This window comes from Lygodium microphyllum, chromosome 14 (assembly GCF_053477565.2).
Source record: "Lygodium microphyllum isolate KBCC chromosome 14, Lygodium_microphyllum_v1.1.10, whole genome shotgun sequence".
Taxonomy (NCBI): Eukaryota; Viridiplantae; Streptophyta; class Polypodiopsida; order Schizaeales; family Lygodiaceae; genus Lygodium; species Lygodium microphyllum.
The window spans coordinates 77,522,075-77,543,927 of NC_141148.1; the positions used below are offsets into that span (position 1 = coordinate 77,522,075).

General features: G+C 41.1%; 1 protein-coding gene across 7 annotated transcripts in view; it reads right to left on the reverse strand.

Moving 5' to 3' along the window:
- Positions 1 to 320: 320 nt before the first annotated feature.
- The window catches only part of LOC148025747 (uncharacterized), a 57,400-nt gene continuing 35,867 nt past the window's right edge, over positions 321 to 21,853 (reverse strand). For 2 of the 7 annotated variants that reach the window (XM_087692977.1, XM_087692976.1), the window contains exons 12-20: positions 3,812 to 3,944; positions 3,622 to 3,694; positions 3,377 to 3,454; positions 3,127 to 3,260; positions 2,862 to 3,024; positions 2,638 to 2,696; positions 1,731 to 1,821; positions 1,543 to 1,651; positions 321 to 1,353 (exon numbers count right to left, since the gene is read on the reverse strand). In XM_087692977.1, the coding sequence (XP_087549103.1) occupies positions 1,112 to 1,353; positions 1,543 to 1,651; positions 1,731 to 1,821; positions 2,638 to 2,696; positions 2,862 to 3,024; positions 3,127 to 3,260; positions 3,377 to 3,454; positions 3,622 to 3,694; positions 3,812 to 3,944 (1,082 nt within the window). In that variant the 3' untranslated portion in view covers positions 321 to 1,111. Of the gene's footprint in view, positions 1,354 to 1,542; positions 1,652 to 1,730; positions 1,822 to 2,637; positions 2,697 to 2,861; positions 3,025 to 3,126; positions 3,261 to 3,376; positions 3,455 to 3,621; positions 3,695 to 3,811; positions 3,945 to 21,853 lie in introns of those variants that run through there. The other 5 variants (XM_087692980.1, XM_087692981.1, XM_087692979.1 and 2 more) reach the window with 3 other exon arrangements.

Genomic DNA, 21,853 nt, shown 5'->3' on the forward strand with positions numbered 1-21,853 from the left:
TGATTAAATGTTAATATTACTAATTGCTAGTTCTAATGGAAGCTATTCCATAAACATAATCAAGTTGTGTTGAAAATATTCTAATAACTAATTAGAGGTCAACAGTCATTTAATGCAATTAGTTTAACTTTTGTATTAATGTAATTAGTTTAACTTCTATATGCATTGCTAGTTAGCTAATTTGTGACTAATAAATACTTGTGAAGTTGTAAAAAAAGATCATGTAGCATAAAATAATGTTTCGATAGGTAAGTTAATCACTTGATGATCTCAAAAGATTGATATTGGATATAATAATCAAATGAGAGTATGTTGATCAGGTTTTAGATGCAACTTGTTTTATATCGATAGGTATTCAATGGAATTGAAATGAATGTATTGAGAGCTAGTCTATAATTGATTTAATTTCATATTGAGAGCAATTGGATACAATTGCACCTCCAAACCCAACATCCTTCAACACTAAAACTTGTCAGCATGTACAAGTGCGATGCTCACGCACGCCCATGAGCTCGAGTTAATTGCCCTTGTTAATTACACGCCGGTTACATAGGCTTTGCCAAGCATATAGTAACAAGTCATCTAGGAACTCTAGAATGGTGTTGGGGCTACCCCAGTACAAAGAAATAAAATCTCTGCCCTAATGGTTTTGGATATCAGAAGGGTGCTCCAATGGAAGTTGAAATACCAAATCTTCCCATTAACATGACAGTTTTTACTCAGTGGCATGCCATCATCAGGGAGGGCCTTGATGAGGTGTTTGCAGATTGATTGTGTCAGGAAACTGTCAAATTCCTCTTTTGTAGTGAGGGCAAGCTCATGTGAGGTTGCAGGTGTACACAGACATAAGCTAGGAAAACTGGTATGTGAGGTAGTCGTACAGGATTCCTACTGTGGCTCATTCTGGTTATGAGCTTGCATGGTGGTGGTACAATATGTATATAGAATTAGAAGGCAACCATAGAGAGCTGATCCTCTCAAACATTGCATCAGGTCAGGGATGTGCAGAGATTTCAGCAGTGCAATAAGAGTTTCATGAGATAATTGCAAGGTTGAATACTGTGTGATTAAATTGGATGTGAGAGTAAAGTTGAAGACTTACGGGGCTTCTCTAGAACATGCGGTTGGATACCATTCTGCGTTTCAGGCTCTGCCGCATACTTAGGGTTCTCTCCACCAGTTCTCTGGTGAATTGGAACCGTCTCTTTGCCACATTTCTCTCCCATGTAAGCTTCATTTGTCCCTCCAATGTCCCAGCCGGGCAGCCATGATGCGACAGCTCCACGGTGAAATCTGCATTCTCTTTTCTTTTGAAAGCAGCCACTGCACCTCCTAATGGGATCACGCCATATCCTGCACAAACAGGAAGAGGAAAAAGGTTTTTGTATATGGAGACAAACGAATGTATAATGAGCAGTTGGATAGAGTGTTCTACACCCACATAAAAGATTGTGTAATCATAAATCCTTCAGATGTTTAATACTCCTGGAAAAAAGAACTACTGTTATACACACATGAGAAATTATATAATCATCAACTCACCAAGTGTGTCATCTGTCGACGTGTAATCATAGTCCACAACACGAATCATGATGTATTCCCTTTCTAAACGTTGTATTGCAAATGTGTTCAAGACTATTGTTGGAAGATCCTGCAAGTGAACACTCTGTCATGGCCTTGCATACAACCTCTTCGCGTGAGAACTTAAGATCAGAATAAATATCCCTCACCTTCAATGGATGCCAGACCGGTTGCAGAGTTTGGAATTTCACTTTGGTGTGAACTTCCTGAAACAAGTTCGGGCCAATGAACGAAACGTATCTGGCACAAGAAAAAATCAAGAGTGGTTTTGTAATAAAATGATATGCTAGAGTAGACAAGGAGTACTAATAGGGTCTATTTGGTGAGTGGAATTACATATAATGCCTTGTGGCTATATTTAGCCTAGACCAAACCATAACAGTCGCACAATGGTAACATCCTCTACTAGCTCATCTGTGAGCCTCAGAGATATGTCAGGGTTCTCAAAGTTTGTTTGAATGCAACGGAGATATTCACACATATTCAGCCAACGGCAGCTCTAGGCTGTATAGTCATGGCTCAAATAGTGGATGATATCATTGGGAGTTGTCTAGCTTCAGCTGTGGTTTTCCTATCTGTCGTTTCTCTCACAAAATGAGAGCTGACAGCTGTTGGTTTGTTAGCAGAATAAACCATGTTTGGGGCAAAACATTCTACAGCCACTTTGGGTTCACAAAATAATAATGGATCAAGGACTCGAGAGAAGCCTGTACAAAATGCATTTTCAATCATTAATGTGCTGATTATACCAGCAGTCACCTGGGAGAGAGAGAGAGAAGGAAAGGTAAAGGGGATGGTGGATAGAGGACTAGATCAATGATGAAAACCTGTTCTAAACCTTTGCAAGCTTGTTGCTTCAACACACACAACAATAAGCCACTTGCCAAAGTTCATAGTTGCAGTAAGCTTCTCATGTTTACTTCTGCATGTGTGAGGAGCCTCAGGATGGTGATGAAGCCACAACATGACATTTACCAGCAAAATGCAAGGAGTTTGCAAGCTTCATGTACTCTATGTTTGACAGCTAGAAATAAGATGAGAACAGTGAGAACTTACGGATCAGAGTATCCACTCATATCTGAAGCATGCAAATTTTTGGCTCGTAAAGATGTGAACTGATCCAACACCAACAAAATATGACAAAAGTGAGCATACCGAATTAACAGTAATATAGAGGTGTTGCAACAAGTGAGACATACTCAGCTACAAAGCATTCCGGAAAACTCTACTTAGGATGATTGCATAATGAGTAGTACTGCCCCTATATTAGATTTTCTTACTCTGATATGCCATCTTTTGTCATCCTCATCTACGTAGTCCAAGGAGTTGCATGGTAGAGCATACGCAGTCAGTGTGAATGTTGCTGCTACAGGTTTATGATCACTGTCATCAGGAAGGGCATATGCAGTCAGTCTGAATGTTGCTGTCACAGGTTTGTGGCCACTGTCATCAAGAAGGGTATCTTGCCATAGGTAAGAGGTCCCTATCCTACAACGTTCTTTCAAGTGGCTTTATAAAAGCACCAAATGTTTCTTTGCACTGCACCTGGTTGAAATCTTGGGGACCGATGTATAAGAATTCAACTCTATATTGCACCCAGGAAGTGATGACCAAAGGATTCTATCACACCATGCTGGCCTTCGCTTTTGATCGTACATGTCTTCATGATTTCTCTTCATCTTGCCATTTAAAGTTCACTGAAATATTAGTTCACCTCATTGATGATAAAAGTGCCAGCATTCTGATATTGAAAGCCCAGCATGAAAATTAAATGTGTGGATATATCAAGCCTTACTTTGAATGTTGGTGGGAATGTTATTTCTCCCTCTTTAAACTTGAAAAGAACCTTCCCTGCTGCTTGTTCTTTATGGAGCTGCAAGAAAACATAAGATATTCATTGAGAGTTGTGACTTTGAGTTTTATCTTCACATTATTTCCACCTGATCACATTGATGCAAAGCTCCAATAACAGCTCTTTTGAAGCTGTTGTCAGATCAGATATCACGTGAAACTTATTTTTTATCTGCATGTTTTTTCCACCTCATCATATTGAAGCAAGCTCTGATAACGGTTCTCTTGAATCTGTTCCACAACTGCCTTCCAAGAATATGCCCTGCTCAATAAGCATTTATTTCAGCAAATTGAGTGAAAGCATGTAAGAATGCTCAAGACAACACTACATTTTCTTTAAAAAAATTAATATCTGGTTGCTTTAAATCAAGAAAATTACTCTGGAGTTAACTCCTTCGTTTCTGCAGTCCCAAAATCAAGTCTGTAATTCAAATCACCCATCCAAAATACATGGTGGAATTGATTCAAAATATCCATATTTCGATCACTCACCCGTACCTTTCCAACAATTTCTGTAAGCAAGAAACTAACTTTCATATCAGACATTCTGCTGTCACCAAAATCACTATTATAACTTGATTCAAATAAATGTGTTGGTATGACTCTCCTATCAATCCACTTGAGAGCTTTAACTACGTAATTATTATAAGAGAAAAAACTGTTCTTTTCAGTCTGCCTTTGTAAGACGTTAGAGGAAAAATTAAAGATGAGGTGAAAAGATGACAACACATGTACAGGAGTAGCTGGAAACCATATCCACTTAAAAACCAATCCAAGGAAAATTCAGCACTGCCAAATCATACCATGCTATGGAATTTTATTGGGGCATGAAATTCTAATCCTTTCTCTAGTTATTTAAGGAAACAGAGATGTGTCTATTGGGAACAATGGCAAGAGGAGCAAGAATGCAACCAATGATGGAGAAGCAATGAAGGAGCGAGAAGAAGCTCACAACTCTACTATCACAATAATCAAAGAGAAGATACAAGAGATAAGTACACAACCCCAAAAATGGACAAAGGTAAGGTATATACTATCCTGAGGGAAAAAATCTCTTAAGGAGGGAGTAAAAGTGGGTGGTACTTACATAAATATTCACGTATCACTGCCATGCATATGCTATGGATTCCCACTAAGAGTGATGATTGAATAAGTACAAGATGGAAGATCATGGTGGGAAGGGTAAGATGTTTAAAGCTTTGTGGGAAGCTTCAAACATCTTATGAGTTAGAGCCTTTGTGAATAGATCTGCCAAGTTATCCTCTGTAGGCACATACCAAGCTGATCTAACCTGCTAAGAGTCTCTCCCATACATGATGAGCCTTTGTGAATAGATCTGCCAAGTTATCCTCTATAGGCACATACCAAGCTGATCTAACCTGCGAAGAGTCTCTCCCATACATGATGGTAATGTACCTCGTGTGATTTGTGCAAGCATGGATTCACTAGATTCTTCGCAACTCCCAAAGCACTTTGTCTTTCGTGTGGATACTGGCTAGGATGACTAATCAACACCCAAGTCAGTAAGAGCTAAAATGGGCCATGCACACGCAATTGTAGCTGTGAAGGTTGCAGTGTGCTTTGCAAGTAGACTGGCCATTGTAGGCTGCTTTTTGCTTAGCCATGATATACATGAAGTACCAAGACAAAAACAAAACTAGCTAGTGCACATCTAGTGTCATAATAACCTACCTAGTCAAATTCACAAAAAGCATGTAGCTGTGGATCACCACCACATTAATAGAATAAAGCATAATCCTATGTCCTCTTCAAGTAGGGAAAGATCCGCTTCATAGCTCGCCAATGCTTTGAATCTAGGAGATACATAATTGAGATTATTGAATTCTTATGTTTGACGTTTTGAAGATTTGCAATGGGCAAAAGAAACTTCTTACATCCTTTAAGAGTTTGTTTTTCAAAGTTTTTATCTTTTTGAGGATTGATTAATGGTTATGATATTTTCCTTTTATCAAGATTATTTGTTAGATGCACGTTTTGAGACTTTGATTGAAGGGTTGTTTGAGACTTTGATTGAAGATTAGTTGTAGGGATGATGATTAGATTTTTAAGCTTTGTATTGTTCTTTGTGATATTGCAAACAGCACATCGGACCTAGTCTGGTAGACATAAAGAACGTGCCCAACAGCCTCAATTTGTTTCATTGTTGCATAATAATGCCATCTTGCTGCAATGTATACTGAATATTCGAGTAGTATTGCAACAATCCCAAATCTGACATCTCAAAAGCAAAGTGTAAATTAGCTTTGAAGGATGAAATTGCACCCTCATTTGGACAAGTGAGCAGCAAATCATCCACATACAAATCGAAGACCAAAAAAGAGAGAGCCTTTATCGTTTCTGACATGGAGTCTGCTAAGTTACAAAAGGTTAATTAACTCTAATCCCCTTTTTCAGCTCATTAATTACATTCCCAAACTCAAATATTAAATGCCCCAGAAGTGTCCAGGCACCACCTAAGAGTGCCTAGGTGCCACCCTAGATAGTTGGTTGGCTCAAGTGCTGGCACATCCCCACAACCATCAGCTTCCAGCTGCCACCCCCCAAACAGCTCCATTTGCTGTCCAGTAGGCTGGCCATTTGCTGCCCTGCTACTTCAACTTGTGGAGGCTGTTGACGACCTGTTTGGAGTTGATTCCAGCATTGGAACAGCTGCATTTTCCTGCTGTTTTGATTGATGTGGATGACGTCATCATCAGGACAGTCTGCTTCCTGCATTCTCACCTCTTTATGCTGCTGCTTGCTGCTAGGATCATCCAGGAAGCTGCGTTTTCTCCTCCAAATACTGCATTTGCTGCTGCTAGCTTCTCTGGGATTGCCTCAGCTGTGCTTTCTGATGGTACTGCTAGGATCGAGATTGAGTGAGATAGGATCGAGACTGCAGATTGAGTGCAAAGAGAAGCATGAAAAGAGTGAGCAGCAAGAGTGTGAGCACGACACAATCAGTATTTGGTACAATGACGGGTGTACCACTTTTTAGGTTTAGATAATATATAAAGTACAAGAGTGTAAGGGTGTGTTCACACCCAAACACTGTAAAAGGCACGGTGAGCCTTTATTCCCAACAACCTCCCACCTAAAGGTAACGTGCCTGAAGGTAGAGAAAAGAATCAACTAAGTCTATGTATGTACAAAGCTAAAATACACATATACTATCCAACCCCTATCATTTGGCGGCAATGAGCAAACCGCTATGTTGGAAGACCGCCCTTTAGGCAAATGCACCAGATCCCAAGTGCCATTTTTCATGAGAGATTCCATCTCTGACAGCATTGCTTTTTGGCATTTCTTACTATCTTTTTTGTCCATTGCTTCCTAGAAGCATGACGGCTCACCACAATCTGTCAACATGACATAATCAGCCACAAAGTTAACACCAGGAACGAACCTATTTGGCTGTCTTCGTACTCTGGTCGACCTACAAACCCAATGGTCAAGATTTGTCGCATAGAAACATGAAATGGGGAATGGGGACGTGGACACCAAACTTAGGGAATGGGGATGTGGGAACGGAAACGACGCAAAAAAAAACTTTTAAAATGATTTAAAAACAATAATATTTTCATTCATAATTCACGGGGGAGTACTAAAGCCAAGGTCTATAATCCACAATGACAAATTAATATTTCATTCAATTTACGTGGTACCGTGGGCAGAGCCAAGACAGGCACGTGAGTGAGAGACAAGTAAGCTACAGGCAAAGTTGGTGGAAGACAGGTGCGTGATTCAGTAGGCGGTTAACTGAGGCAATCAACTGCTCACTTTGCAAGTAAGTTTTGTGCCACGTGGCGTTCCCTATCAGGAACATGATAGGGAATGCATTTCCTGCTCCATTTTTTGTCAGGAACGTGACACGGAACGTCCCACCCTACAAGGATGTGATTTGGAACGGATTTTGGTCTGAAACAGCATTTCGGCATCCCATGGGGCCGTTCCGACCATTCCTTGTTACTATGATTTGTTGGTTGTTCAGCCTTCAAATCTGCAGTAACAGCTTGTTGTTCTGCAGGTTTAACGTGCTGTACAGCAGGTTCTGGTTGTTTCAAAGGCACATGTTCTTGTTGAATTTGTGGTACATCATAGGCAAGATCTTGCTGATCATTTTCAGTATCACTCTCTGCATTTTTAGGAACATTTACAACATGTATTTGTTGCTGTCTAACGGGCATTCTTTGTTATCCTGATGGTACATCCTCCCGAAATACGACCCTTCTGACCTCCTCTGTCTTTCGGGCTGTTTGTACATGCAATCTTTCCGGAAGATAAGATCATTGCTGCATACTATTCTTTTCTTGGGATCCCATAGTCGATACCCCATCTCACCTTCATCACCATATCCTAGAAAAATACATTTATAGAACTTTGGCTCAAGTTTGCTGCGTTCTTCCTTGCGAATGTGCACAAATGCCTTGTAGCCAAACACTCTCAAGTAAGCATACAAAGGTGGCTTGCCCGACCACACTTCTTGAGGGACCTCCCCTCCCCCCCAAAAGACCTATTTGGTGATCGATTAATCAAGTGTACGGCTGTCATAATAGCCTCTGCCCAAAATCCATGAGGTAAAGAAACATGTGACATCATTATATAGGCCTTGTCTTGAATGGTCCTGTTCATACGCTTTGCAACACCATTTTGGGGTGGATTATGAGGAGTGGTGAGTTCTCTTTTAATCCCTTTGCTGTCACAAAAGTCTTGAAAGGATTTGGACACATATTCCCTACCATTGTCAGAGCGAAGACACTTTAATGTCTTGTTGGTTTGATTATCAGCAAGTGCCAATAAATTTTTAAATTTACCCAAGGCCTTATCTTTGCGCGACGGATTGGATAAACCCATACTTTGCGTGTAGTATCATCAACAAAGGTAATAAAATACTTTTTCTCCCCTAGAGATAATCCTGGCATTTGACATACATCTGAATGTACCAACTCTAAGGGTAAAGACCTTCTTAGAGAAAGAGATTTTTTATGTGACGTTTGAGCATGTTTACCATAAATACACTTATCACACTTCAAAATTAGCATACCTCGAAGAGGACAAATAACCCAAGCGAGAAAGCACTTTCATTCTAATTTGACTCATGTGTCCCAACCGGCTATGTCACAAAGAAACACTTGGCTACTTGGTTATGGCGACTGCATGGTCACGAACGCTAGATATATGCAAAGGATACAAAGTATCACTTTTGAAGCCCTTGGCAATAATACGAGAGCTCTTATAAATTTTCAATTTGCTATCCCCAAAGGTGGTATGATAGCCTTCATCATCTAGCTGCCCTGTGCTTATTAAGCTCTTCTTGAGCTGAGGTACATATCTCACATTATGCAAAACAAACACGGAGCCATGCTGAAATTCCAATTTCACATTGCCAATCCTTGCAATTTTACATGCATAGTTATTCCCCAAGTGGACAACACCACGTATACCACCATTGTAGTTAGAAAACCACTCATGATGTGGTGTGACATGAAAAGACACACCTGAATCAAGTATCCAAGTGTGCATATCATTCTCAGAATTTGCAATCAATGCATGTGCACTCAAAGAAGAAGTAAGAAGTACATCACCATCACTGTCATTCTCATGAGTGACTACATTAATCTCTTTTATTTTCACATTGCTCTTCTTTGCAAGCTGGTTGTTCTTTTTCTCAACCTTGTTGTCTTTAATGTTTTTGTTTTTGCCTTTCTCTTTCTTCAATTGAAAACAATCCCGTTTGTAGTGCCCTTTTTTGCCACAATGATAGCACTCCACATTTTTGCTACAAGACTTGTTGTGTGCTCTATTTTCAGAACTACCCTTTTGCTGAAATCTGCCTCTAGTGTGCAATGCATTAGAAGACTTGTTTGCTGAGTTATTTTGCCTATTGAGTTCTTCCATCAACAAAGCCTTGCTAGCTGCACTTTTCTGAGAATACAATTCTTCAAGCCTCTACCACATTGCATATGCTGAATTCAGCTTCTCAATGTTAAAAAGCAAGTTGTCTGACACTAAGAGCTCAATGGTAGAGCGGGCAAGCTCATCCAAGTCAGCCCACTTGTCTTGTTTCATGTCTGCTGGTTTTATTCCCTTTGTTTTGATGGGCTTCACATGTTTCTTCTACACCAAGACATTGTGGCACTGTTTTTGCCATATTGCAAAATTATGTGCACCCTTAAGCTTCTTAATGTGCAAAAGATTGCTGCTGTCACTGTTTCCAACCTTAACTTGCAATACCAAATTAACTAAGCAATCACCAAAGGCAAGCCCAAATGTCACACAAGTAACTAGGTATACTGCAAGTACCAACTAGCAATGAAAATCCCAAGATTGCAGAGATTTCAGATCTGCAAATAGATTTTCAGAATTAAAAAATGTATGTTGCTGCACTCAAGCAATTACTCACACATTTAGAGACCAAGCCACCAATTACATGTGAAATCCCCAAAATTTCACTGCAATTTCTGCTCCAAAAGCATTCCCAGGCACAAATTTGACAATTTTAATCAAAAGCCCCAAATTTTTAAAGGGTAATCCATCCAAATTGCATCAATACATGTAGCCAAGTGCATATATCAAACATTTGTTGCACAAATTGAAGGGATTTTACAAAAGCCCCAATTTTCTTGGCTTCAGAGTGCACAAATTTTAGTGAAATTGAAGAAATTCCACTAAAATGTGAAAAGCCCCAAATTTTCTCGGCCAAATGTGTACCAAATGTGAAATTTCTGAGTCAGATTGTCTTGTCCTGCGTTGAAGTCCCCAAATTGGAGAAAAGCCCCAATTTTCTTGGGCAAAATTGCACGTTGTGCTTGTGCGTGTGAATGCCCGACAAAGGGAAGACAAAAAATGGCGGAAATTAGGGAAAATTGAGGGAAAAAAAAGGATCCTGGCATTGAACAAGGCCCGTCGAATCTGCCGCCTGACCTGCGAATTGTCGCCCGGTCTGTCCTGCTACTTGCCGATAAGCTTGCGACCTGTTGTCCGCCTGTCAAACTTGTCGAACCCGTCAAGCATGTCGTTTGCCGAGCCTGCCTGCCGACAAGTTGTGACAATGTGGAGCCCCCGCTTGTAGATACGGCAAGCACCCTGGCAGCTTGCTCACCATGGGGTCGTAGTTTTGGGCATCCACTGTCCTGAGGGTCTACTTGTAGAGGCTTTGTACGCCACTTGTCAAATTGTCAACTGCTCGTCTATCTTCTTGCGCCAATCACCTGTTCTGATACTAGTTTGATGGTACTACCAGGATCGAGACTGAGTGAGCTAGGATCGAGATTGCAGATTGAGTGTAGAGAGAAGCATAAAAAGAGTGAGCATCAAGAGTGTGAGCACAACACAATGAGTATTTGGTACAATGATGAGTGTACCACTTTTTAGGTTTAGATAATATATAAAGTATAAGAGTGTAAGGGTGCGTTCACAAACGAACACTGTAAAAGGCACGGTAAGCCTTTATTTCCAACACTTTCTTCTTCTCCAATTGTGGTGATATCTTTCGACATTTGAGCTTTGGTGGTGTGCTTCTTCATGATCATCTAGAGGCTGTCTCCATGGACTCCTCTGCTCAGCCCGCTCCTAGAGAGACAATTGTTTGAGTTTTTTTTCACTCTTTGGACACACATTATTTTATTCAGCTCATTGAGTTATTCTTCACTCTACACTTTTGTATTTTGAGTTTTCATGAGTTCTCTCCAAGTTTAGTTATCTTAGTTGAGTTCGTACACACTTTGTGTTTTCTCTACAAACCATAGGTATTCTCCTCACATGGTATTAGTGCTATTATGAAACTTGGGGTTGCATGATCAAACTTCACTAACTTCCAATGTCTCAGTTTGATACTTTGAAATTTTCCCCAGATCCCTCTCTTCTGAGTCCATCGGCTTAGGCTATGAGGGAGTTCTATTCATCTTCAGTAAATGAACTCACAGTCTGAGTTTTGACTTTAACATGTTGTTTGGAAGTAGCATACAATCGGAACAGGTGGTTAAAGAAAATCTAGAGTCTTCTTCTATGAGAGAACACATTTTCAAAAGATGACGTACCAACGAGATAGTAGGGATGGCGAGGAGGAACACGGAGTGAACTCGGCAAACATGGAGAAGAGAAGAGAAGAGAGAAGAAACCCTGATAAATGGAATGACAAAGACCTAAATCATGGAGTGAATGTGATACAAGGGAACAAGGGTGTCGTAGCACAAGGAAGATGATGAAGACAACCACGAACCACGAACCACGAACCGGAATGTCCTCTTAAAGGGGTGTGAGGGTAGTGGAGAGGCTTGAGAGAAGAGGTGATGGACTGAATGAATCAGCCGTGAGGAATGAATGAGAAAGTGGCCTATAAATAGGCGCAGTCAATCTAGGATGGCGCCCCCTTTTTGGGGCTGCAAACCCTAAATACAAAATGTAAACACGCAAAGACACAAACTACGGGTGAAGGGTGAAGGGTTTCTCAACACACACCACCATGGACAAAGGACATCCTATGGCCACCCCAGTCTAGTTACGTTTGCATGTTTCTTCTATAGATCGTCTCTTTGACCTCAGTTCAATTGATATGCAGCCACACATAAGTTACTACAAAATTTTTGACACACAAAACTATGTGAACTACAATAGGGGGGATGCCTAATAGGTACTTCTCTTGATTTGCAATTTACTACCTCCAGTGATTCTTTGTTGAATGATGCATCTCATTTATCACCCAAAACTGCTTTTGCACACGTGTACACTCGTCTTCCTATCCCTCCCTCCCATCCTGTTATCATGGGATACCTTATTGAGACTATCAATCACACACTCATAGGGATTGGTTTTTTCATACTTTTCCCAGTTATGTTTATTGTGCTAAGAATTGCTCTTAGCCACTTAAACAGCCCCAAAACATGCTTATTTTAGGCTTATTTTAGCCAAAACCCTAAAACGGGGAGCGGATCGAGAGAGTTAAGTGGGAGAGGATCTAGAACCCTAATTTTCTATAAATTGGCAGCCAGCCCTACTCTCCACTCTTCCCCCAATCTCGTTTTTGCAGGTTTCAGGTGTTATCAGCTTGCTGCCCACACCCCGTTCGCGGAGGACATCTCAACCCTTGCTATCCATCACTGTTCCCTACAGTCTGGCGTCTGTTTCCAGCCCTCCACACACTGATTGCTATTGTTTCTACCTCGCGATTGACTACTAATTATCTGCGCTGCTGTCGTACAGCCTGCCACGTCAGCAAACTGCTGCGTTTGCAGGCCCCAGCTGCCGCCTTGACGGTTTTCTCTCTCCTGCTGCAGTCGCTGCAGTTTTTCTCTCTCTTGCAGGCTGTCTTGCTTACTTTTTAGTCTTTCTCTCACCTGCTGCCTGCGTTTTTAGTCTTTCTCTCTCCTCACTGCTGTCTGCATTAGATCTAGCTTCTCACTGTTATGTTTGCTGGTGTTCGACATCCGGAGGCTGCCTTGCTGCAATTCGGGATCCGTTTGGAGTATGACACACTCTTCAGCTCATTACCCTTGCCCTAATCCTTGAGATACAAGAGTTTGAGGTACAATATTCATTCACTGTATAGTGTGTTTGCTGCATGAGCATCTTATTATTAGTAGTCATATCATTTCATTTATTAATTGTGTTCATTGCCCTAAACCTAACCCTAACTATATTCTTTTATCCGTCTGTGCTTTGTCATACGGTTTCTGCTTATGCTTTTGTGTTAGGGTATTTTCTTTGCATGGTATTAGAGCCTGGTACTCTATGAGAAACCTAGGCCTTTGATCTGAGAGCTCTTCGCAAGAAGCAAGAACAACAGTAGGTTCAAATGACTTTGAACACATCAACACTGATTCTATCTCCATAACAGCCTATGCCGAGAAACAAGTGAGAATGGGCAGATCAGCTTGCTCCACAAAGTTCTGACATGGTGGAAGACACATCTAAGTACATGTAAGAAAAGATAGACAAGTTGACCTCTAAAGAATATAAATTGATCATAGCCTATCGACGAAAGAAGATTGAGGAGCTCGACCGAAGGATTGCCCTTCAAGAAAAGCTTTTAAATGAAGGTATGCGTGATTTTCACTCTTCGGATGTTGCACGTAAGTCTGATGATGTTGCAAGGCCGTCGAGACCTCCATCAAAGATGGGCCCCCCTCTTGGAGAGCAAGATCCCGAGTATTTTTCATTTTTTCAGACTCTTCCGTCCTCTCCGGTGCAAGGTACTTTTGATTCATCTTTTGTGCCTTCTTCTTTTACCTCTTCTGTTTTGCAATATACTGGTAGAGCTCATGTGGAAGAAAGAGTCCACTCTGTTGACTACAGAAAAGATCCTCTTGAGAACCAATTCTTGTATGTTAACACACGTCGTGAGGATTATAAGAAAAAGTCAGGTATCTCTTCTTCTGCCCTTCCTTTTCCGTCTACTTCACATAATCAGAATGAATTTGGTGTTCCTTTCGCTTTATTACATGGTGCATCATCATCTTTACAGTTTCATTTTCAGTCTTTAAATGATAAAAATGAACAAAAAGAATCTGCACCTCATACACCTCACTTTCAAAACCCACCCATCCTACCACATTCTTCCGCTGCTTCACCACTTCCATTTACATCATTTACATTTCCATTTCAGACACCTCATGTCGCACCGCACATTACACTGGGGGGTTATGGAAGCATAGGCACATCCTTTAGGACCTCATCCTTCCCTCAGCCAGGTGGTGTTCCACCTACCTCATACGCACTTTCGAGATCATTGCAGCCTGGGTATCCCACTCAGTCTCTCCCGAGTATGGATCAGTTGCCTCCATAGCTTGCCTCCATGGCATTGCCTAGTGGATCTTTTGATCATCCTGCTACGTCCCAACCTCACTTTGGACAAGGCTATTGTGTCCCAGTGTCTCCACCTACACCAGCAACTTATGGAAACATTCATGTTCCACTACCTCCGTATCAATCTTCTGCCTACCCACCTCTTCCCCCTCCCTCTTTCTTTTATCAGACATACCCACCTCCATCATCTTTCCCACCATCATCTTACACCACCTATCCGACACCTCATGGTTCTAGCTCATCTTCTACCAAGAATGCATTTAATGACAAGACTCGTTTTAACGGGTCAAACTTTACTACTTGGTTGAATTTGATGATACATGTCCTTGACTCACAGAACCTATGGGATCTTGTGCAGGGGTTGGAACCCCAACCCGATCTCGCATTTGTTCCATACAAGGTCATCCGCTCATGGAAGGCTAGGAATGTCTCCGCTATTGTCGAGCTGATGCAAGGCTTATTGCCTGAGTTTCATTCTCAGCTTCAGCATTTTGACTTAGCGTCAGAGCGATTGGCACACTTGACTGACCGCTATGCGGCTCGGGATAGGATCCATCGTATTAATCTTGACCATGAGCTTCAGCTTTTCAAAATCACTGACCGGGATGACTTGAAAGTTAAGTTGGCTGAGTATCGGCGTCTCCTCGCTGAATTCTCCACTACAGGGACTCCCAAGTCCTCTGACGATCAGGTCACATTGTTCCTAAATAAACTCCCCAAGAAACACTTCAATTTTGTGGAAGAAATAGTTTCAAAGCCTACCATGCCTACATTCTATGAATTTGAGTGTCCATTGTTGCGTTACGCATGGTTGTTCGATCAGTTTCATATGAATTCCTCTTCAGAGGGGACTCTTCTTGCTCATTCTCAGAAAGGGCAATAAGGGAAGGGCAAACAAAACCAACCCTCCTCTCAAAATCAAAATCAAACTCAAAAGCTAAATCAATCTGGGGATACTCCTAATCATAACTTAAACCTGGGTGGTAAAATGTACCTAAAAAGAATAGATATTGTCAACATTGTCAAAAGGCTGGCCATTTTGATGACGAGTGTCGATTAAAGGTACGAGGCACAACACCAAAATCTAAGTCTCAGACCCCCACCCCTCAGTCGGGCAACCCCCAGCAGGAGAGGCAAGATGATGGCAAGGGGCAGTTTGAAGGTCAAACTCACACTGCCATCGCACAGCCATCTCAGTTGACAACGTTTTCAACTCCAGAGGGCTTGTCTGATTGGTCTGTAGAGATCCATATCGTCTCCATAGAGGCATCCGATGAGAGTCTCGTTCACATCTGTGAGTTGCCTCCTGACGAGGTTACTACAGAGGCCCACTCGTCACATCCGAGCATTTCAGCTCTAGTTTGGATTGTGGACAATGGAGCTACACATCACATGACTCCTATAGAGGACATTTTCCATACCCGAGCCCCTGCAGCCGGGTGGGTCCATGTAGGAAACAACTCCTTAGTTAAGATTCAGGCTTAAGGTTGCTTCAGTTTTGCCACTGACAAGGGTCCGGATCTGGCTTCGCTGGACAATGTATATCATGTCCCTCAGCTTGGGGCATCTTGACTACAGGAGAGAAAATCTCATCAAACTCAACTCCATGTTCCTGCTTGTACCCCTTCTCAACCAATCTTACTTTGCACTTTGACGAGGAACCAAAAGTGACCTTCATCTTATAAACCCATTTGCATGGAAGGGTTTTCTGCCCTTTAGGCAACTACACCAAGTCCCAAGTGCCATTTTTCTGAAGAGATTCTATCTCTGACAACATGGCTTTATACCATTTCTTGTTGTCCTGTCTATCCATTGCTTCCTTGAAGCAAGATAGTTCACCACAGTCTGTCAACATGACATAATCAACTACATTGTTTGCACCAAGAACAAATCTATCAGGTTGTCTAGTAGCCCTAGATGATCTCCTAACCCAATGATCATTGTTTGCTCGCTGTTTTTGCACATTTCCATTTTCAGCTTGCTGTCCTGGCATTTCAGCCTGCAAATCAACATTAACAGCTTGTTGTCCTAGCTATTCGTGCACATCCAGTGGCTCATTATTATGGGCAATAGCTGGCTGATCATTTCCAACATTATTTTCTGCATTAGCAAGTTCATTTACAGCACGTGTTTGCTGCTGTACAGCGTGCACATTTTGCTGTCCAAAAGGTATTTCTACTCGGAATACAACCCTACGGACCTCCTCAGTCTTTTTGGGCTGTTTATGCATGCGATCTTCCCAAAAGATAACATCATTGTTGCATACTACTTTCCTTTTCTCGAGATCCCATAATCTATACCCCATTTCTCCTTCATCACCATATCCTAGGAAAATACATTTACTGGACTTTGACTCAAGTTTGCTGCATTTTTCCTTACATATGTGCACAAATGCTTCGCAGCCAAACACTTTCAAGTGTGCATACGAAGGTGGCTTGCCCGACCACACTTCTTGGAAACCCCCCCCCCCCCCCCTCCCAAAGACTTATTTCGTGACCAATTAATCAAGTATACGGCTGTCATAACAGCCTTTGCCCAAAAATCATGAGGTAAAGCAGCATGAGACAGCATCATACGGACCTTATCCTGTATGGTTCGATTCATACGCTCTACAACTCCATTTTGGGGTGGATTATGAGGGATAGTGAGCTCCCTCTTTATCCCTTTGCTGTCACAAAATGCCTAAAAGACCTTGGACACATATTCCCCACCATTGTCAGAGCAAAGATACTTAAGTGTCTTATCAATCTGATTCTCAACCAATACCAAGAATTTTTTAAACTTCTCAAGCACTTTATCCTTGCTACAAATAGGGTAAACCCATACCTTCCGTGTAGCATCATCGACAAAGGTGACAAAGTATTTCTTTCCCCCTAAAGATAACCCTGGCAAATCCAAGTATGCATGTCATCATCCGTATTTGCAAGTAAAGCATGTGCACTAAAGGGTAAAGAGACAAAGAATACGTCATTCCTACTGTCATTGTCATGAGTGACTACATTCACTTTTTCAATTTTGACACTACTCTTCTTAGGCTGACTCTCCTTCTTCTCTTCCTTACTATCATTTGTCTTCTTGCCCTTTCCTTTTTCTTTCTTCCATTTGTAGCAATCACTTTTAAAGTGACCCTTCTTGCCACAATGATGGCATTCAACATCCTTGCCACATGATTTACTACATCACTTGCTATCAGATTTGCCTTTCTGCTATGATCTGCCCCTAGTATGCAAAGCACTGGAAGACTTACTGAAAGCATTGTTCGGCCGATTCATTTCTTCCATGAGTAGAGCACTCTCTACATCAGCATACAAAAGAATCGCATTAGAATTGCTTATAGAAGTCTTGAATGTATCCCAACTCTCTGGCAGAGTGCAAAGCAAGAACGTAGCCTTAAATTCTTCATCAATCAAGAACTTCAAGGCAACCAGCTGGCTGAAAATGGAGTTAAACTCACTCAAGCGAGTAGACATTGCTGTACCCTCTTTCATACGCAAATCCATAAGCTTTTTCAGCCAATACACTTTGCTTGCGGCACTCTTCTGTGCATACAATTCTTCCAGTCGAGTCCAAATAGCATATGCAGAATCCAAACCTTCAATGTTAAATAGCAAGGCATCAGAAATCAATAGCTCGATGGTTGAGTGTGCAAGCTCGTTTAACTCATCCCAATCTTCTTGTTCCATATCTGCAGGCTTTGCCCCTTTGGTCTTAATCGGCTTTGCCTGCTTCTTCTGCAACAAGGTATTGTAGCACTGTTTTTGCCAAACTGCAAAGTTATGTGCTCCTTCAAGCTTCTTAATGTGCATGAGATTACTACTGTCACTGCTGCCAGCCATGATTTTTAGCTCAAATGTGACCAAAAAATTCAGCAAATGCAGGTCCAAACTGTCACACAAGTGATCAAGGTACAAACAAGTACCAACCAGCAATAAATAACCACATAAATGCAGAAATTTCAGGTCTGCAAATAAATTTTCAGAAGCACTAAAACTTGTGATATAGCACTCCACAACTGATTACAGCTGTTTCAGGGGCAAATACATCACATTGCATGAGAAGCCCCAAATTTTAGCTGCAATTTCTGTTGTACATGCACCCACGGGCACAAAATTTGACACACAAGGTCAAAAGCCCCAAAATTTTTGTGCTCAAAGCATCAACCATACATCTGCACTGTTTCTGACATGCATAGAATAGACCAATTTTACCAAAATAGAGCAATTTCAGCAAAACCCCCAAATTTTTCCAAGTGCTAGATGTCCAAATTGCATGGAATTAAACCCGCATGTACATAAAATGACCAAATGGCGCACAAATTTTGCCCAAACAGCAAAAGTCCCAAATTGCATGGGGTCCAATGTGCATCAATGTTGAGAAATTGGGTAAATTTCAGCCCAATTTTTGCATCTACATGAAAAGCCCCAAATGTCGGAGGCAAAATGTCACAAATTTCTGCAATTTCTGAGACAAATGGTCTTGCTCTGCATCACAATCCCCACATCCGGGAAAAACCCTGATTTTCCGGGCCAAGATTGCACAAATCTGCACTCTATGCTTTCACGCGTGAAACCCCGTCAAAGGGAAAAGGTGATAAAAGAGATTTTTAAAGGCAAAAAAACCTGACTTTTGAAAAAATGTGATGGGGAGGGGGGTGCGTTGACCCACCGGCCTGGGTCGGGCTGGCCTCTCCAGCCCGTCGCGTGGCTCCTGTTAATGTGCCTGCTGTCCCTCCGCCTGGTTGCGTGTCATCAACTCATCTAACTTCGCCTAACACAGTTTCTACCCGTCTGACTTCGTTTGTTGCACCCGTGATGCCTGCAGAAACTGTCGCCTACTCTCCAACATCCACAACCTGTCGTGTGCCACCTGGCCTTCATCCAGCTGACCATCGCCTCATCTAGCTGACCACCATCTCCTGACGCCTGCCTGCCTGTCAATCACCTGCAACTTGTTTCATCTGCAATGTGTGACTTGAGATTGGTCGCCTTAACCATAGCAGCCAGAAACATCAGAAACGTTTAGAAACGAAACATCAGAAACATGTTTCGTAAGTTTCTTTGAAGAGGGGGTAAAATAAGAAACGCGGGTTTTTTTATATAGGGATTTTTAATAGTTTTGACTGAGAAAAGAGGTTCTAAACTTCTATGGAACTCTCTCTTAAACAAAGAATGGCTAATTGAGCTTGAGTGATAATAGAGTCAACTGAGAATAATACATTATACGTTATATATCCATGATCCATTATTGACTTGTCACTTATGTCAAAGTTAGTCTTTGGACAAGCTATACTATGGTTTAGAACTCAAACATTATGATTCATACATATAGCACAAAGAAAATTGAAATTAACATGTAAATAGCCTATCTATAATATGGACCGAGTCAAGTTGCAACATCATGATTCTCATTTCAAAACAAATTGACAAAATGTCAAAATCGAGAATGAATCGTAATATATCATAAATAACTCATAAATGAGACTAAAGTCGTATAATATTCAAATCTCAAGACAAGAATAGATACTAGATTGACGAAGTCTAATAACTAAACAAAAAATCACAAAAAAATCAATCTCTCGTTTAAAATCTTGAACCCTCACAAGTCATTACACATCATCATCATCATGTTTAACATTGGCCAATAGTTTTTGTCAAAAAAACCATGTTTTGGGTTCCAACTCACCAAAAAAATAAAATAAAATAAAAACGCCCACGTTTTTTACTCTCAAAAACGTTTCGTACTTTAAGAAATGTTTCGTAAGTTTTAAATTCAAAGAAACGTGTTTCTTAGCTGCTATGGCCTCAACTATCTGGTACCTACTGCTAGTTACCTCACACCTGTAACTTGCTCTGATACCAGTTTGTTGCACCCTATGGCATGAGGATTGAAACACATATTGGTTTCTCACAGTAGCAAAGAGACAGAGAGAGAGAGAGTGCAGAGTAGAGAGGAGAGTGAGCACGACTTGTGGGTACAATGACGAGTGTACCTCTTTAGGTTTTTAGATATATATATATATATATGAATGAAAGTACAAATGTGCTAAGGGTGTGTTCACACTCGTGCACATATAAAAGGCACGATGGCCCATTATTCCCAACATTCAAACTTTGCTAATGTTTATGATCAGCTTTGCAATGACCATAGGCATGAGCAGTTTTTGTACTTAGAGATGGATTTTTGATAATGCATTGACGACTATATGTCACAAAGCAGTTGAGGCCTAGAGTTATCATTGAAAGTCATGCTCCTGCATATGCACGACACGGAGGTCTTGATACCACAATCAAGGCCTTGGAGCATTTCTTTTATTAGCCAACATGCATCGTATGTTAGAAGGTAAAGCATGATAGGAAAAAGATATCGGGCTTGTTGCAGGCCTTGCCTATTCTAGATAAGCCTTGGCAGAGCATTGCGATGGATTTTATTTTTGAGCTTTCTAGGATACCTACAAGGAATGATGAGATACGGACTATTATTTGCAGGTTTAGCAAACATGCCCATTTCATTTCGGTGAGGAAGAAAACAAAGGCTGATCATATGGCATGATTGTTCTTACACCACATATTTAAGTATCAAGACATGCCAGAGTCGATCGTCAATGATTGAGACCCTCAAATGACTAGTTTATTTTGGAAATGATTGTTTGAGAATATGGGTATCACGCTGAAATTCTCATCATCCTTTCATTTGCAAATAAATGGTTAGTCTGAGGAAGCAAATTCCATTGTGTTGGATCTTTTGAGGTGCTATGTATCAAACCACATGATACAGTGGGAGCATTATTTACTATTGGTTGAGTTTGCTTACAACAACATAGTGCATAGTTCCACTGGCAAAGCTCTATTTAAGGTGGTTGAGGGTAGCAAGAAGGTATCATCTATCTTGCACACTAGGGATAGGATCTTTGAGGATAATCGTTATGTGGAAAACTTGGATACATCCCATGCAAAGATAAAGTATACACTTCAGAGATCACAGGAAAAGCAAAAGAAGGCAACTGATCGCCATAGACGTGCTTTGCAGTTTGTAGAGGGCGATTATGTATTGCTGCATTTTGAAAAGGCAAGGCTGAAAAAGATGAAAGAAAGAGAGAGATTGTATTCAAAGTTTAAGTGTGAGATACTATGGGCCCTTCTAAGTGTTGGAAAAGATCAGCGATGTGGTATATTAGCTAAAATTACCTTCACATTAGCAGATACACAATGCCTTTCATGTCAGTCTGTTGAGGCCTTTTCATAGTGATGTGCCAGTGGATATATTTACTGAAATTCAGATTGAGATTGAAGAGCTGGATGAGATCTTGGTATCTAAGAAAATCTTGGCACATAAGGAAAGAAAGGTTAGAGGTAAAGTTTCTAGGAGATACTTGGTAAAGTTTCAGAATTATTAACCAACGGATGTAAAATGGATGGAAGAGGATGGCTTGGCAGACCATCCTCAGTTGTTGCAGCTTTACCTAGATGCCTTTCAGTTAGAGCCGCCTTCAATTCGGGCTAAGTCAAGTTTAACAAAGCAAGGATCCGGAGTATTACCTGATGCTCAAGGGGGAGGTAGCACTTCCATTCTCCCAGTTGTGGATAGTTCTCATATGTAGTGGATCTCAAATGTACTCAAC